Source organism: Salmo trutta, chromosome 1, assembly GCF_901001165.1.
Source record: "Salmo trutta chromosome 1, fSalTru1.1, whole genome shotgun sequence".
Classification (NCBI taxonomy): Eukaryota; Metazoa; Chordata; class Actinopteri; order Salmoniformes; family Salmonidae; genus Salmo; species Salmo trutta.
Genome location: NC_042957.1, coordinates 19178329 through 19197652, shown reverse-complemented (window position 1 = coordinate 19197652; position 19324 = coordinate 19178329). Strand labels below are relative to the sequence as shown.

General features: G+C 42.9%; 1 protein-coding gene across 2 annotated transcripts in view; it reads right to left on the bottom strand.

Annotated features, from left to right (window-relative positions):
* fig4a (FIG4 phosphoinositide 5-phosphatase a) overlaps positions 1-19273 on the bottom strand; it is a 109542-nt gene extending 90269 nt beyond the window's left edge. For both annotated transcript variants that reach the window (XM_029738008.1, XM_029738094.1), the window contains exons 1-4: positions 19090-19273; positions 18564-18700; positions 15911-16009; positions 12964-13087 (exon numbers count right to left, since the gene is read on the bottom strand). In XM_029738008.1, coding sequence (XP_029593868.1) covers positions 12964-13087; positions 15911-16009; positions 18564-18626 — 286 coding nt within the window. In that variant the 5' untranslated portion in view covers positions 18627-18700; positions 19090-19273. The remainder of the gene's footprint in view (positions 1-12963; positions 13088-15910; positions 16010-18563; positions 18701-19089) is intronic.
* Between the last annotated feature and the right edge of the window lie 51 nt (positions 19274-19324).

Sequence of the window (19324 nt, the reverse complement as noted above, 5' to 3'; positions counted from 1 at the left end):
TGAAACTTTTAACATTAACCTTTTCATCCTCAATGTTTTTTTCAAGACACATTTTCATACATCCATGTACAATATCTATTCTCATCTCAACAATCAAATGAGTGCCTATCTATGTGTGTGTGTCTTCATGATAGATGAGACCACTTGTTATTCATGCTGCATGACCACAACACACTCACAGTCTGTTCATCTGTCTTACATCATACATTATCACCTTCAAAATCTTTATTTTAAGTTAAATATATATTTTCAATTACAAAATAATATGCTTTCAGTCCTGGAATGTGTATTCACTACTGTAATACACAGAGGCATACTGCTTCACGGAAAAGCAGAATAGATGTTCTCTGAGAGCTCATTATTGTTTGTCATTCATATTAGTCAGGCTGTTTTCATATGATCTCTTCTTGGAGGTCATGGACCACTAGAAACACAGACCACTAGCGCCATGTCGCTTGGACCAGTGTTTCGCAAACTTGGTCCTGGGCCCCCACTCGGATTTACGTTAATGGGAGGGGATGAGACCATAGGCAAATCTACAGGTTACGCATCCTCCTGGAGAAAATAACCTACTGGAGATAGATGAGAGAAACCTCCATAGAAACAGCATAGGACATAAATTCATATGGATAAATGATATGAAGCATAAATGGTTTGAGGATTGGGGATGAGAGAATGGACATTTTGTACCTCAAAATGATACCCATTTTACACCATCAGAACCACCAATTTTCTTGCCGTGACACATTGACATTCAATTTCCCTGCTTTGTCTGGGTCGGTGTGAGCAATTTCCTAGATCAGTGGTTCCCAAATTGAACTCAGTCCGGCTTTCAACTTACTCTTGAAAGTTGTAATAGTAGAATGCAAAAGGTGTCATTTAGAAATTGGGTAGTGCATCATCAGTTCCTCTTGTCATTGCAAACCTTGGAGAGCCATTTGTCCAATGTTGGAAGATGTGACATTAGTGCTAGTACGAACTTGGACCCAGGCGCAGAGAAACACAGCAGGCAGAGGTAAGGGTAAATCCAGAAAATGTACTTAAGGTCTTCATAGCAAAACAGCAAAGCAAGGGCACACGAGAACACTGAACAAAACAGGAGATCTGAGCAACTGGCCCAGTCCACAGAGAAACCTGAATAGTCATCTAGCAGGTGATCCAAATAAGCCCAATCAGGGTCACCTGGATACTAGAAGTAACCCAAGGGTGTTCTCCAGCGGCAACCTCAGGTGTACACTCAAGGGAGAAAACCTGACCTGTGACAGGACCCCCCTCAAGGAACGGCTCCTGACGTTCCACCAGGGGTAGCTGAACGTCGACGGAAGTCCCGAATGAGTCCGGGGTCCAAAATGTCCCGGGCCGGAATCCAGGAACGTTCCTCAGGCCGTAACCCTTCCAGTCCACGAGGTTCTGAGTCCCTCGCCGGAACTGACGACTGGAGAGGATGCGTCGCACCGTGTAGGCTGGCTGTCCCGCTATCATGCGAGGCGGGGGTGGAGGCCAGGTGGCCGGAACCAGAGGACTGAACACCACAGGCTTGAGTCTGGAGATGTGGTAGGTGGGATGAACCCTCATGGACCGGGGAAGACGAAGACCATAGGCCACTGGATTGATGCGCTGTAGAAACTTGAATGGCCCAACGTGCCGGGGAGCCAACTTTCTAGATTCCACGCGTGGAGGCAGATCCCTAGTAGACAACCAGACCATCTGGCCTGGACGCAGGAGGGGACTCGGGTGGCGATGACGGTTGGCCTGTCTCTGAACCCAAGCTGAGGACCTCAGGAGCGCTGAACGAGCCCTCTTCCAGGTCTGGCGGCAACGAGTGATGAGGCTTTGAGAGGAAGGAACCATCACTTCAAATCTCCTGATCTGGAAACAGGGGGGGGACTGCTAACCGTACAACACCTGGAATGATGACAGGCCAGTGGAGGAACACTAGAGAGTGTTGTGTGCATACTCCACCCAGGGAAGGTGCGGACTCCAAGTGGCAGGGTTTGCGGACACACAGCACCGTAAGGCGGTCTTCAGATCCTGGTTTACCCACTCAGTTTGACCGTTGGACTGGGGATGATAACCTGAGGACGGACTGGCTGATAACCCCACAAGAGTACAGAATGCTCTCCAAAATCTGGAGGCAAACTGGTTGCCCCAGTCGGAAGACTCTGTCCCGAGGAAGTCCGTGAAGACGGAAAACATGCTGAATGACCAGCTGAGCAGTCTCACGGGTAGATGGAAGCTTAGGCAGCGGAATGAAATGTGCTGCCTTGGAAAAGCGGTCCACAATGACCAGGATGACCGTGTCTCCCTCTGAGGATGGAAGGCCCATGATGAAATCTATAGAGAGATGTGACCAGGGTCGAGAAGGTGTTGGCAGTGGATGAAGAAGCCCCAGAGGCTGCTGACAAGGAGTCTTGTTCCGGGCGCATGTCGGACAGGCAGCCACAAAGGTCTGAGTGTCCGCCTCCGCCGAGGTCCACCAAAACCTCCTCCTCAAAAACTCTAGCATTCGCTGCCCACCCGGATGAGAGGTGAGACGCGATGAGTGATCCCACTGAAGTACCTTGGACCATGACCCAAGAGGAACAAAAAGTCTGTTAGTTGGACAGCCATCTGGAACTGCCTCCCTACCTTGCACCTCCCTCAGTACAGTCTCTATACCCCAGGACACCAGCGCGAGGATGAGCGACCTGGGGATGATGGATTCAAGTGAGAGAGGGCATCCGGACTGGCGAGAGAGGGCATCCGGCTTCACGCTCTTAGACCCTGGACGGTAAGATAATGTGAATCTGAACCGAGTGAAGAAGAGAGCCCAACAAGCCTGTCGTGGGTTGAGGCGTTTAGCCTCCTAGATATAGACCAGGTTCTTGTGGTCAGTCCAAACCGTAAAGCGATGTTCCGAGCCCTCCAACCAGTGCCGCCACTCCTCCAAAGCCAGTTTGACTGCAAGAAGCTCCCGATTGCCGACATCATAGTTCCTCTCTGCTGGAGTGAGACGCCTGGAGAAGAAGGCACAGGGATGAAGCTTTTGGTCTTTCACCGAGCGCTGAGACAGAACTGCCCCCATGCCAACGTCAGAGGCATCCACCTCTACCACGAAGGGAAGAGAAGGATCCGCATGAACGAGAATGGGTACAGAAGAAAACTGATGTTTCAGGTCCTGGAACGCCTTCTCAGCAGCAGGGGTCCAGCATACATGCCTAGCCAAGCCCTTGGTGAGCGTTGTCAACGGCACCGCCACAGCACTAAAGTTCCTCACAAATCTCCGGCAGAAATGAGCAAAACCCCAAAAACGCTGAACTTGCTTGACCATGCTGGGTCGAGGCCAGTTGACCACTGATCCTACCTTTTGGGAGTCCATCAGTACACAGCCCTGAGACACGATATACTCCAGGAAGGAGATCTGAGGAACGTGAAACTCACACTTTTTGGGCTACACAAACAAGTGATGAGCGAGAAGTCTGAAGAACCTGGCAGACATGTTGGACGTGTTCAACCATGCACTTGGAGAAGATGAAGATGTCATCCAGGTACACAAACATGAACTGGTGAAGGAAGTCGCGCAGCACATCATTAGCCAGGGCCTGGAAAACAACAGAAGCATTAGTAAGTCCAAACGGCGTAACCCGGCACTCATAATGTCCATTAAGAGTGTTGAACACTGTCTTCCACTCGTCTCCCTGTCCAGATTGTACGCATTCCGTAAATCCAATTTAGAGAAAACCGTAGCTCCCTGGAGTCTCTCAAAAGCTGATGACATAAGAGGAAGGGGTTAACGGTTCTTGATGGTAATGTTATTTAAACCCCGGTAATCGATACAGGGACATAATCCCCCCCCCCTTCTTCCCAACAAAGAAAAAACCCACTCCTGCAGGTGAAGTGGATGGAGGAATAAAAATCAGCCGCCAGCGCCTCCTTAATATAACTGTTCATGGCTGCAGTATCTGGACCTGAGAGAGAATACAGCCCTCCTCTCAGAGGAGTGGTAACGGACAGGAGGCCAATGGCAGAATCGTAGGGCCTGTGAGGTGGTAGTTTGCTGGCCCTTTGTTTGCTGAACACCTGACCCAAATCCCAGGAATCCCGAGGTAAGTGGGAAAGATCAGGTTTGTCATTCCCAGCCAGCGGAACAGGAGGATCAGAAGTCTCCAGACAAGCAGGACCGGAAAGGTGTGGAGAGAGTTGCTGGCAGGTGAACTGGCATGAAGGATTCCATCCTAGAACTCTTCCCGAAGGCCAAGCAATTTGAGGATTATGGGTGGAAAGCCACAGATGTCCAAGAACCAGGGGAAGCTCAGGAGAGTTCACCAGATGTAACTGGATAAGCTCCACATGGTCATCCAGAACTCGTAGCTGAACAGGCATGGTGAGATGCTTCACCTTCCCAGACCATAGGGGTTGACCTACAACAGGTAGAGGTAAGGTTAAATCCAGAATATTTACTTAAGGTCTTCATAGCACAACAACAAAGCAAGGGCTCACGAGAACACTGAACAAAACAGGAGACCTGAGCAACTGGCCCAGTCCACAGAGAAACCTAAATAGTCATCCAGCAGGTAATCCCAATAAGCCCAATCAGGGTCACCTGGATACTTGAAGTAACCCAAGGGTGTTCTCCAGTGGCAACCTCAGGTAGTACACTCAAGGGAGAAAACCTGACCTGTGACAGAAGGGGGGGCCTGAGTGAAAAGGTTTGAGAACCCCTGTTCTAGATCACCATCCAGCTCAATACAGAGGACTTCCAAGAAATGTTTCTCTGTAGGCCATGCCGTGTTACCTACGTACCTCTGCAGGCCATGCCGTGTTACCTACGTACCTCTGCAGGCCATGCCGTGTTACCTACGTACCTATGTACCTCTGTAGGCCATGCCGTGTTACCTACATACCTATGTACCTCTGTAGGCCATGCCGTGTTACCTACGTAGTCAATTGCATTGATAGTCAATTTCAGATAGAAAAATAGATTGGGTGTCTGTGGGTGTGAATGTTTAAACTTTAAACAAAATTAGTGCTGAACGATTAACTGAAAAGTTGGTTATTTTTCAGTTTTTAAACAACTAATTGACCGATGTCAGTTCAATTATTTGAATTCCAATTCTCAATGCCCCAATTGCGTTGCAGTTTCTCTAGAGATAAATCAGATCATGTCCGAATTGTGAGATGTAGTAGGGAGTTGTAGTTTCCAACAGACCAATGTTATAAATAATTATCACGTTTTCAGCACTAAACTAACTACAATGACCATAATCCATTGCACACCTGTTTCTTTTAGCCTGCGACATAAAGGCATGAGAATGCCTGATCAAAAGGGTACTTTAAGAGCAATTGCTTCACGAGGTATCTATGGAGGGCCTAGTTTCTGCTAGTTCTTCCTTTCAATTCAGACCTAGACAACCAGGTGAGGGGAGTTCCTTACTAATTAATGACCTCATCAATCAAGTACAAGGGAGGAGCAAAAATCTGCAGACACTTGGCCCTCCGTGGAGTTTGACACATGATCTAAGTGATTGTTGTTATTTAGGAGTATGCCTTATTTATTTTGAAGAACTACTAAAATTGTGATTTTCTCAGACAGCATAGGCAGCAGCTTTATAGAGAGGAGATAATAACTTGGAATTAATTAATAAAATCAAATTGAACAAATGTAATACACACAACAACTGAAGTATTTTATTTAAAAGTAAAGTAATGTGAATAAATGGTTAATAAGTCAGAAGCAGTAATGGGCAGTCACTACCACCATGGGACTTTCCTTACTTGTTTTATTCTGTGTAGTTACAGAATTCAATCCACATAATGCATTTAATGTTGTTTTTTTTAAAGATTGAAACCGAAATCGTGATCATTTTTTTATAATTGAACTGAGACTACCTCAAAAAGCAGTAGTCGCTCAGCCCTATACTAAATTAAAATCGCAGAGCAGTTATCAAAAAACATTATTTTCCGTGTTATAGGCTATAAAAGGCCTGGGGAAAGTTGTGTAATTGAAAATAAAACCAGAGAGGGACTTTAGGCCACTTTGGTGAATTTGAGAGGCGTGTAAAGACATGTTTTTCTGCCTGGCCCCTCCCCCCCTCTCTCCCTTGTGCTAGCTTGTGGGGAGCATATTCATTATTCTTTGAGAGATACAGCTTTCCTTTGTGAGATACAGCTTTCCATTGAGAGATACAGCTTTCCATTGAGAGATACAGCTTTCCATTGAGAGATACAGCTTTCCATTGTGAGATACAGCTTTCCATTGAGAGATACAGCTTTTGATTGAGAGATACAGCTTTTGATTGCAGATAGATAGAACCATGCACTAGGCCTGACTGTCTGCCTGGTGGCCGACCTGCATACTGTGCCCCTCCCCTCTCTCTTCCCGTCCCTGGCTCGCTATGAAAGTGCTTATTTTCTCAGAAAGTCTCCTCCGTTTCAAAAACACTGAATCTTAGGAGTCGACTCAAAAAAGCACCATTCTGCACTAACTGTAATTTTTATTCAGACATTTGGAACAACACAAATAAATAATCATAACATTTGAAACTATATAAATATAACAATATATACAAAAATAAGATAAATATCAAAAAGAAGTAATAAAGACGAATAGAAACAAATGTGTGTTGATTTGGCACTCGAGCATCAATACATTACCCATCCCCCAACACTGTCAACTAAGAGTCATGACTAAACCAATTCACCTTGGTGGTGTGCAGACTGGTTTTATATTATTCTTAATGATTTCGCACAAACCAGAAAAAAATTCAACAATATGTCTGTGAAACTATATATTCGCAGTATTATGAATGTATTGTGGTTTATTTGGTAGCATTTCGTAGTGACTGATTTTACTAACTGCATTAGTACTATACAAAAAGTTAGAGGTGCGCTATTTGATAGATTCCCCCACTCCTCCTACCTTGGGTTTCCAGTGGGTAGACCTGAGATCAACCTACCCCCACCCCATCTCGTACTTCTGAGTGGCAGTACTAGCCTGCCTAGCTCACAAACTAGAAATCAGGGAGCCCACTCTGACAAGGTTAATTGACCCACAGTCCCACACGGTGACAAGATGTCATTGACGTGACGTGCAAATGAGTGCTAGAAAACCGATCTCTCAAATGTCACCATTAGGATTTTGTTTTGTGCGGGCGCCCAGTGCCGCCCCCGACAAGTTACCGCCTTAGGTGGGTGCCCATGTCGCCTATACCTAAATCCGCCACTGCGTCCAGGAATCAATTATTTTGGAGTCCACTCTACACTATGTGATCACAAAAGTAGTGAACTGTACCTTTACTACTCCTGTATGAGTGCACCGAAATAGCAGCATCCCCCACCCCCATATAGTTTTAATGTAAAAAATGAAATTGTCCTTTTGTCACATCCCTAGTTTAGGTGATAAGGTATCATGGGCAGAGGTGGCTGCACCCTGGCTTACATGCACTTCACCTGTGTGTGTGTGTGTATATATATATATATATACATACACACACATATATACACACACATACATACATACATACACACACATAAAGTTGAAGTCAGAAGTTTACATACACCTTAGCCAAATACATTTAAACTCAGTTTTTCACAATTCCTGACATTTAATCCTAGTAAAAATCCCTGTCTTATGTCAGTTAGGATCACCACTTTATTTTAAGAATGTGAAATGTCAGAATAATAGTAGAGAGTATGATTTATTTCAGCTTTCATTTCTTTCATCACATTCCCAGTGGGTCAGAAGTTTACATACACTCAATTAGTATTTTGTAGCATTGCCTTTAAATTGTTTAACTTGGGTCAAACGTTTCAGGTAGCCTTCCACAAGCTTCCCACAATAAGTTGGGTGAACTTTGGCCCATTCCTCCTAAGAGAGCTGGTGTAGGATTGAGGTCAGGGCTTTGTGATGGCCACTCCAATGCCCTGACTTTGGAAGTATGCTTAGAGTCATTGTCCATTTGGAAGACCCATTTGCGATCAAGATTTAACTTCCTGACAGATGTCTTGAGATGTTGCTTCAATATATCCACATAATTTTCCTACCTCATGATGCCATCTATTTGTGAAGTGCACCAGTCCCTCCTGCAGCAAAGCACCCCCACAACATGATGCTGCCACCCCCGTCCTTCACGGTTGGGATGGTGTTCTTCGGCTTGCAAGCCTCCCCCTTTTCCTCCAAACATGAGGATGGTCATTATGGCCAAACAGTTCTATTTTTGTTTCATCAGACCAGAGGACATTTCTCCAAAAAGTACGATCTTTGTCCCCATGTGCAGTTGGAAATCGTAGTCTGGCTTTTTTATGGCGGTTTTGGAGCAGTGGCTTCTTCCTTGCTGAGCGGCCTTTCAGGTTATGTCGATATAGGACTTGTTTACTGTGGATATAGATACTTTTGTACCTGTTTCCTCCAGCATCTTCACAAGGTCCTTTGCTGTTGTTCTGGGATTGATTTGCACTTTTCACACCAAAGTACGCTCATCTCTAGGAGACAGAATGCGTCTCCTTCCTGAGCGGTATGACTGCTGCGTGGTCCCATGGTGTTTATAGTTGCGTACTATTGTTTGTACAGATGAACGTGGTACCTTCAGGCGTTTGAAAATTGCCCCCAAGGATGAACCAGACTTGTGAAGGTTTACACATTTTTTCTGAGGTCTTGGCTGATTTTCTTTTGATTTTCCCATGATGTCAAGCAAAGAGGAACTGAGTTTGAAGGTAGGCTTTGAAAGACATCCACAGGTACACCTCCAATTGACTCAAATGATGTCAATTAGCCTATCAGAAGCTTCTAAAGCCATGACATCATTTTCTGGAATTTTCCAAGCTGTTTAAAGGCACAGTCAACTTAGTGTATGTACACTTCTGACCCACTGGAATTGTGATACAGTGAATTATAAGTGAAATAATCTGTCTATAAACAATTGTTGGAAAAATTACTTGAAAAATTACTTGTGTCATGCACAAAGTAGATGTCCTGACCTACTTGCCAAAACTATAGTTCGTTAACAAGAAATTTGTGGAGTGGTTGAAAAACTAGTTTTAAATGACTCCAACCTAAGTGTATGTAAACTTCCAACTTCAACTGTGTAATATATATATATATATATATATCTCACACTACCGTTCAAAAGTCTGGGGTCACTTAGAAATGTCCTTGTTTTCCATGAAAACATGCATGAAAAGAGTTGCAAAATGAATAGGAAATAGTCAAGACGTTCGTTCACAAGGTTACAAATAATGATTTTTCATTGAAATAATAATTGTGTCCTTCAAACTTCGCTTTTGTCAAAGAATCCTCCATTTCTAGCAATTACAGCCTTCTAGAATGCCAAAGGTCTACTTGTCAATTTGTTTAGGTAATCTTAAGAGATTTCATCCCATGCTTCCTGAAGCACCTCCCACAAGTTGGATTGGCTTGATGGGCACTTCTTACGTACCATACGGTCAAGCTGCTCCTACAACAGCTCAATAGGGTTGAGATCCAGTGACTGCTGGCCACTCCATTATAGACAGCTGGTATTCTGACTGCTTCTTCCCTAAATAGTTATTGCATAGTTTGGAGCTATACTTTGGGTCATTGTCCTGTTGTTGGAAGAAATTGGCTCCAATTAAGCACCACCCACAGGGCATGGCATGGTGTTGCAAAATGGAGTGATAGCCTTCCTTCTTCAAGATCCCCTTTACCCTGTACAAACCTCCCACTTTACCACCAAAGCACCCCCAGACCATCACATTGCCTCCACCATGCTTGACAGATGGCATAAAACACTCCTCCAGCATCTTTTCATTTTTTCTGTGTCTCACGAATGTTCTTCTTTGTGATCCGAACACATCAAACTGTCCATAACACTTTTTTCCGATCTTCCTCTGTCCAGTGTCTGTTCTTTTGCCCATCTTAATCTTTTCTTTTAATTGGCCAGTCTGAGATATGGCTTTTTCTTTGCAACTCTGCCTAGAAGGCCAGCATCTCAGAGTCGCCTCTTCACTGTTGACATTGAGACTGGTGTTTTGCGGGTACTATTTAATGAAGCTGTAAGTTGATTACTTGTGAGGCGTCTGCTTCTCAAACTAGACACACTAATGTACTTGTCCTCTTGCTCAGTTGTGCACTGGGGCCTCCCACTCCTCTTTCTATTCTGGTTAGAGACAGTTTGCGCTGTCCTGTGAAGGGAGAAGTACACAGTGTTGTACGAGATCTTAAGTTTCTTGGCAATTTCTCGCATGGAACAGCCTTCATTTCTCAGAACAAGAATAGACTGACAAGTTTCAGAAGAAAGTACTTTGTTTCTGGCCATTTTGATTCTGTAATCGAACCCACAAATGCTGATTCTCCAGATTCTCAACCAGTCTAAAGAAGGCCAGTTTTATTGCTTCTTTAATTAGCACAACAGTTTTCAGCTGTGCTAACATAATTGCAAAAGTGTTTTCTAATGATCAATTAGCCTTTTAAAATGATAAACTTGGATTAGCTAACAACATGCCATTGGAACACAGGAGTGATGGTTGCTGTGGTTGCTGATAATGGGCCTCTGTATGCCTATATGGATATTCATAAAAAATCTGCCGTTTCCAGCAACAAAAGTAATTTACAACATTAATGTCTACAATTAATTTCTGATACATTTTATATTATTTTAAAATGGACAAAAAAATGGCTTTTCTTTCAAAAACAAGGACATTCTAAGTGACCCCAAACTTTGGAACGGCAGTATATATATATATATATATATATATATATATATATATATATATATATATATATATATATACTGCCGTTCCAAAGTTTGGGGTCACTTAGAATGTCCTTGTTTTTGAAAGAAAAGCCATTTTTTTGTCCATTTTAAAATAATATAAAATGTATCAGAAATTAAACTTTGGAACGGCAGTATATATATATATATATACTGCCGTTCCAAAGTTTGGGGTCACTTAGAATGTCCTTGTTTATATATATATATATATACTGCCGTTCAAAATATATACACACACACACACACACAGTGCCTTCGGAAAGTATTCAGACCCATTGACTTTTTACACATTTTGTTACGTTACAGTCTTATTATAGATTAGATTAAAATAGATTAAATAAAGAAAAATACTCAGCAATCTTCATACAATACCCCATAATGACAACGCAAAAAAAGGTTTTTCGAAAATGTTCCAAATTTATAAAAACCGCCAACAGAAATACATTATTTACATAAGTATACAGACCTTTTGCTATGAGACTCAGAATTGAGCTCAGGTTCATCCTGTTTCCATTGATTGGACATGATTTGGAAGGCACACACCTGTCTATATAAAGGTCCCACAGTTGACGGTACATGTCAGAGCAAAAATCAAGCCATGAGTTCGAAGGAATTGTCCATAGAGCTCTGAGACAGGATTGTGTCATGGCACAGATCTGGGGAAGGGTACCAAAAAATGTCCTCCCAACAGGACAACGACCCTAAGCTCACAGCCAAGACAACGCAGGAGTGGCTTCGGGACAAGTCTCTGAATGTCCTTGAATGGCCCAGCTAGAGTCTGGACCTGAACCCAATCGAATATCTCTGGAGAGACCTGAAAATAGCTGGACAGCCACACTCCCCATCCAATCTGACAGAGCTTGAGAGGATCTGCAGAGAAGAATGGGAGAAACTCCCCAAATACACATGTGCCAAGCTAGTAGCGTCATACCCAAGAAAACTCGAGGCTAAAATCGCTGCTAAAGGTGCTTAAACAAAGTACTGAGTAAAGGGTCTGAAAACGTATGTAAATGTGATATTTGAGTTCTTTATTTTTAATAAATTAGCAAAAATGTAAAGAAAAAAATTGTTGCAATTTTAGAATAAGGCTGTAACCTAACAAAATGTGGAAAAAGTCAAGGGGTCTGAATACTTTCTGAAGGCACTGTATGTGTATGCCTGTGCGTCCTTGCTTGCGCACATCTGTTCGTGATTCTCCCCATTACTGTATGTAGATCAGGGCTGATGGGGGATGAATGGCATTCACACTACTGTCAGACCAATTACCTGTTGGTACAATTCTGCAAACACACTGGCCCAGAGACGGTTGGAACAAAGCACCATGATTAAAGCCTCACAACATTGTCTGGTCAAACTACTGAATGTCATCTGACTCAGCCTCCAAGTAAATGGCTTTGTGTGTGTGTGTGTGTGTGTGTGTGTGTGTGTGTGTGTGTGTGTGTGTGTGTGTGTGTGTGTGTGTGTACAGAAATGAGACAGAAGGATAATAAGCCTGTGTGACGCTCCCCTCTCAGGATCCCTTCTCCCCTCCGTTCAGTGTGAACTTGATCTCAAAGCTTGACATTTCTACTAGCAAGAGCATCAAAACCCCACATTAGCAGCCATTTCACCTTGAGATGCTTCATTCTTCCAGGGAAAAAGACAAAATAAATCTCTCAGGTTCAGACACCGAAATTACCAACGAAGTAACAAAATTGGCTTTCAAGAGAAAAATGTGGGAAAATGGTCTAGCAGGAAGTTGGTTATTGTCAAACTTCAAGTGGCCACTGAAGGCCTTGAGAGATCAGGTAGTGTCATGTGCTTATGAGAGTAGAAACAGGCATAGAGACTAAGGTCAGAAATACATTTGAATGGGGTTGGATTACGCTTTTAAGCCTTTATTTGATCAATTAAGTAAACCAAAACAAGTGACTGCATTGATTAGCCTCTTGTAAAAAAAAAATAATAATTAAAAGAGCCTGCTAGGAGGACTAACTGTAATATCTCTGAACCCTCCAAAAGCTGGTTTCCACAGCAATACAGGGACAAAAAAAAAAAAAAACACTTTCTGCCCTTAATGACTGCTTCAGGATCAACTCTCCTTACCACAGTCCTACTAGTCTACACATCTCAGCCAAAACCCTCATGTGCAGTACTCAATAGACAAGACTTGCCGACAGGCTCATGGCCATTCCTATGGCAACTGGTAGAGGAGAAGAAATTGTGAGGACTGAGGGTGCAAGGAGGACTATCTTACCCACGATGCCATAGGCTGACACAGCTCTGGACAGACCTGAGGAGCCCTTCTGGCCCATCTTGGTGCGGTTGCCCAGATCCAGACGTCCCAGGAGCTCTCTCACCTCCTGCTGATTGTAGACATGCTGTGGACAAGAGGGACGTACTGTTAATAGTGTGCTTCTGGATTCTTTAAAACTGAGCTTCTGGCTGAGACAGGTGCAAGCAGTAGAAACAGTACATCCCATAGACATCTTGGGACTAAACTCCGGCTTTGGTCAATATTTGTTTTTCTGTGCTAGCGTTTGGATTTCAGAACACTGAAAAACATTTCTAACATTCATTCTGCTGTGATCCCAACATAACGCCGCAGACAGTACATCCATTCCTTCTGCAGAGAACAGAACAGTACATACTGTACCAGTGGAGGCTCCTCAGAGGAGGAAGGGGAGGACCATCCTCAGTGAATTTCATAAAAATATAAAGTGAAACCTTTAAAAATAAGTTATCCTTTTTAGATAAAACGACACTAACTATATTCACATCATCAAAAAATGTATTAGAACACACCTTCAAAGGAGGTCTACAGTAGCCTCAGCAGCACTCTGTAGGGTAGTACCATGGTGTAGCCGGAGGACAGCTAGCTTCTGTCCTCCTCTTAGCACATTGACAAAACCTAGAAGGCTCATGGTTCTCACCCCCTTCCATAGACTTACACAGTAATTATGACAACTTCCAGAGGACGTCCTCCAACCTATCAGAGCTCTTGCAGCATGAACTGAAATGTTGTCCACCCAATCAAAGGATCAGAGAATGAATGTAGTACTGAAAGCATAAGCTACAGCTAACTAGCACTGCAGTACATAAAATGTGACAAGTACTTGACTCAAAGAGAGAGAAAGGCAATATTTGAACAGTTTGGAAAAAAAGAATTTCTTCCAAAATTAAGGAAAAGCAAGAGAGAGAGAGCGAGATATATTTTGTAGTATAGTCAAATTGCAGATAGCTAGTTTAGCCTACTCAAACACCCGGCTCAAACAGAGAGGGATGTGTGGTGGCTAATTTCTGCATTACCAAATGAGGAGAGTTACAAACTTCACACCAGTCAGAGTTATACTTAAAACTACATCTTTAATAATTAAGATGCTTTTGCAAAAGCACTTGACTTTCAATGATGCGCTATCTCTAATGAACCATTGAAAAGTGACTACACAAAAGTACAAAGAGCTTTTATAGCCAAGATGCACCCCTTTAACGTACATGACAAACTACAGATCTTATGAACAGTTCACAAAGGTTAAGTTTTGTATGAAAGATATCTATAAAACACAGCAGACAGCAACTGCTGTATCAACAGTGTTCATTGTACAGACCAGTGTCTGGTCCTCCTTCCCAAACTGGAACCGTCTCTCCCTGGTACGGTATAGAACAGAACCATTAGCTCATCCAATGGCATAAATCAATTGACAACTCTAGATACTCCCATCTCAAGTAAACCCCCTCTTGACTCCACTCCTGGACAAGCTCAATGAGGGGAGTGAGCCTCTATGTCATACACTATCCCAAGATAAGTGCAACATCAAAGAGGACATACAATGGTCCAGACACGGCCATACACCTTCCCCCAATGCCAAAGGAGGGAGTGACTTGCACACAGACATTGTGGAGACAAGTAATTGGTTCCCCATTAATCACGCCATCCCTTCACATGGTTTAACAGATACTTGTCATATGTGAATGTATCTCACATGAGAGACATCTCACGCCGCGATCCTGACTAATCAAATCAAATCAAATTTATTTATATAGCCCTTCGTATATCAGCTGAAATCTCAAAGTGCTGTACAGAAACCCAGCCTAAAACCCCAAACAGCAAGCAATGCATGTGAAAGAGGCACGGTGGCTAGGAAAAACTCCCTAGGAAAAACTCCCTAGAAAGGCCAAAAACCTAGGAAGAAACCTAGAGAGGAACCAGGCTATGAGGGGTGGCCAGTCCTCTTCTGGCTGTGCCGGGTGGATATTATAACAGAACATGGTCAAGATGTTAAAATGTTCATAAATGACCAGCAGGGTCAAATAATAATAATCATTGTAGTTGTCGAGGGTGCAACAAGCACGTCCGGTGAACAGGTCAGGGTTCCGTAGCCGCAGGCAGAACAGTTGAAACTGGAGCAGCAGCATGGCCAGGTAGACTGACTAGTCTCTCAGTCCCTGCCGCTGAGAAACATCCCCACAGCATGATGCTGCCACCACCATGCTTCACCGTAGGGATGGTGCCAGGTTTCCTCCAGATGTGAGGCTTGGCATTCAGGCCCAAGAGTTCCATCTTGGTTTCATCAGACCAGAGAATCTTGTTTCCATTTTTGTAATTATTTTAGTCACTCCAATATTACATGAATACACATTAGGCAAATGTATAGAATTGCAAGACAATTAGCTTTAAAAATGCTAAATGTTCTTTGCACCCCATGACAAAATGAATAGAATTACAGGAAATAAGCTTTAAATCTGCCAAATTCTCTCCACCAACAAGAGGGGTGTGAACAGTTTGTGTCGTGAACAGTGCTTGTGCCCACAGAAATAGACAGGGCACAGGTTGTTCCAATGCTGGGAGGGGGCCCAGAGTGAAGAAGTTTGGGAACCCCTGATCTACAGGAACATATGGGAGGATGATGATGGATGGAAAGGGAGCTCACCAGTGGACACTCTTTACAATAATAACAAACCAGAATCCTTATCATTCTGATGAGAACAAACAAATCTCGTCCACTCTCATACACCGTGGTAATGACTGACTGCAGGGGATGAGTGATAATGTTCAGTCTCTTAAACCTTCATCAGCCAAATCTGTCACCCATACACACTTAGGACCAGGTGACTGATTGTACAATTTTCCCTGAGGGGTGCTGTACAACAAGGGCAACGGTTGCTGCGACTCTAAAGCAGTGGTTTGACGTGCAGCAACTCACCTTATCATCAATAATCGCCAGGTCCTTGGGCTCAGTGCGGTCGATTTTCAGAACACGGTGTTTGGTTTGGGCGTGATTGCTCCCCACAAGGAAATACCTCTGGAATCAAAGAACACATGAAAGTGTGTGATTACATGACACAATAAGTACATCATTGATGAAACATCAAGCCTCACTCAACAGCGGGATGAAAGCAGTGCTTTGGTCGATAGAAGATGAGCGAAAAGTACAATTTAAAAGTGTTTTATACAAGACATGCTTTTCTTTTTCATGCAGGACTTTTCTCACTAACACAATTAAGATGCTACATGAGTCTCTTTCTTCCGACCCTTATGTGTTTCTATATTGGTGTGAGATTTGATGTGGGGACGTCCAGTATGAACACGTTGATGGTACAGTCTGGAACTGAGTTCATTCTGTCCTGTTCTACCTATCATCTACACCTCTGTGTTGCTAATGTCTGAACATGAGTGAGCCAATGAAAGGGGCAGGGCTGACCTGAAACTCTTACAATGTAGTCAATGCTGGCTCTTTACAAAACGTGTTCCTCAATCCTAGGCCGTCCTGCTGAGACCCATAGCGTTTGCGCGCTTTTGTTCCAGCCCAGCATTAACACTTCTGATGCAACAAATCAAGTTGATGATCAGATTATCAGTTGTTTTAGTATGAGGACCCATCTGTGTCCATCTTCTGAATGCAGCAGCAAGTAACTTTGTGTTGTAAAAATGTATATGTTCAGATGTTACAACATACTCTTACCCAAACTGGCATACCAGACACCACCGCAGCCCCGACAAGGCAGGGGGGCCCACGAGCTCTGGGGCCCCATGCGCCCGTCATTTAAGTAAATGTTTTTTTATTTTTATACAATAGTTGACAGTAACCCTCTAAAAGTAATTAGTACTTCAGTGAACAAATGCCATAGTTAAGGCTACGACGGCACCAGTGCAATGAGTGTGTTCAAAATCACATATCAGACCGAGAGCCTAATGTTTCTTAGGTAGTCCTTTATGATTTTTTTTGTTTAGAAAATAATTTCTCTGTAGACGCGAGAGCTACAGGGATGGTAAATACAGCTTAATTGCCATAGCAATCGGTAAGCATTCACTACTGTAAGTGGCTCTGGATAAGAGCGTCTGCTAAATGACTAAAATGTAAAATAGCAACATCAGTGAAACTGGGCAGAAGGGCGTTGTGCTTCAAATACAGCAGTTCTGGAACATCTTTAATTGAGCTTATCATTCACCTTAATTGCTGCCAGATTATAATCCGATTGTAATATTTAGCAGACAACAGTTCTTGAGGACTTTAACAAAAAAAAGCTGTTTGCAATTTCATTCATACTGGTGAACCGGCATTGGAGTTGTGTGGTTGTAATATCAACAGTCCCTTATCTCTGGTATATCTTGGCATGCATCACTCAAGACTAAGTTTAAATTGTGTGCAGCGCCATGGACAAATAATGCACAATGTCCCAGGTTAAAACTTTCTGGGTTGGCAATAGTCAGTATAGAAAACAGTCAGTCCACAACCTGGACCTACAGGCCTTGGTGAAAACATTTGCACACGAAAAAAATAAGTGAGGACTTCAGGAGACCAGGGAAGTCTCTCAATTTGGATCTAATCTGATTTCATTTACCTTGAATATAGAAGCCCATTTGAGTAGGCTATTAGCCACACACAACCCACCAAGTTCAACAAAAAATTGTGGCTGAATTTATCCTCAAGCCAACTACTTTTTTCCTTTATTTTCTGTGTAATAAAATGAAATTTAAAGTTTATTAATAGCAGCTAGATACAGTATATAGCTATAGATCGTACACTGCATAATGAAACAACCACTAGTAAGCTATTGTTTTGAGGGTAGACTGACTTATTTGGCATTAAAGGACTGGTTTTATGCACAACAACTTTCTATGGAAGCTGGGAGAGAGCATGAGGATGGCTCATGTCATGCAGGTTCAGGTAGCCTATACAGGAGATATATATATGCTGTTGCATCAAACATTTATTATTCAATCTGCAATGTTTGAATTTCCAACTTTAATTACTGAACAAGTATTACATCATTGCCACCAGTCAGCATTTTAAAAATGGCAGCATTGTGACATGGTGTATAGCTTCGTGAAATGTTAGGCTTAACATAAGAAAACTACGGGCAAAGAAGCCTACCAATAAACATGTATCCATTATTTAAAGCAAAGCTGAGACCTGGCACCACAGAAAGCCTATCATCGAATCGATAGGCATGCAGACACAGACATGTCGCTTTCCAGCACCAGGGACAGCAATCGGTAATCGAACTCCGCCATTGCGGGGGTCCAGAGAAACTGCGTTATACCAGTGCCCATACTGCCATCTAGTGTTAATGTACTGTAAACAATAGGTCATAACATAAGACAATGAGCAAATGGTCTGCTAAAAATACTGTTTTCCATTTGAGATATTGAATGCAATCGTTTGACTAAATATCCAACACCTTGTAATAGTTTATAAATGACAGTTAAGACAGTGTAATATGGACATACCAACCCTATACTTCATGTGTTAAGAAGCTATGCATTATGCGCAAAACGGATGGAAGGCTTCCTCCAGCCTATGTTTGAGAGAATAATGCATTCATCAAGTCTAGGGGAAATACTGTGAAACGTACGGCTCTAGTTTCGTACAGAACCAATTTCTGCACTCCACTGATGACGGCTGCTGACAGAGGCATGGTGAAGATTTGATGAAGACCAACTTCACAGACTCGATGGACGAGACTGCCAGCTGCTTTCTGTGGAGTTCACACTGGGGAAGGATATTAGAGAGATTCGAGGATGTCAACTTCAATTCAATTTACAAACAGAATACGTTACAAAGTTATAAACAAGCAAATTACATGTCTGTTGCATTAAAGATGACTGCTATAAAGTGGAAACATTGTAGCTAGCTGACATTGTTAGTGTCAGTAAGATAGTGCCAAACCATGGCGAGCATGGGTGTATTCATTAAGGAAACCGTTACCAGTTTTAGAACCAAACGAAAGCAAATAGAGCAAATTTGTCCAATAGAAACTCTCGTTTGTGTTTTCCGTTTGGAAGAAACGGTTTTCTGCTAAACGTTTTGCAACAGAATCGGCGTAATGCTTACACCCAATGTTGGTTTGTTTGACAACATATCGCTACCATATGACTCACCAAATGTCGTTAGCTGATACGAGGCATGTTAAACTGCTCCTTAAGATGTTGTTTCAAACCATGCTCAATCAAAAACCCAATTTGACAGCACTGCTAAAGAGAGAAAAGCAAACTAATTTGCCATACGCCTCCCTGATCATGCGTTTGTTTCGATCAGGTGACTGTCACAAACTTCAGCTGAGACGGGTCCAACACACGGTCAAAAAGGACGCGATATAAAGCGATTTAAAAAGTC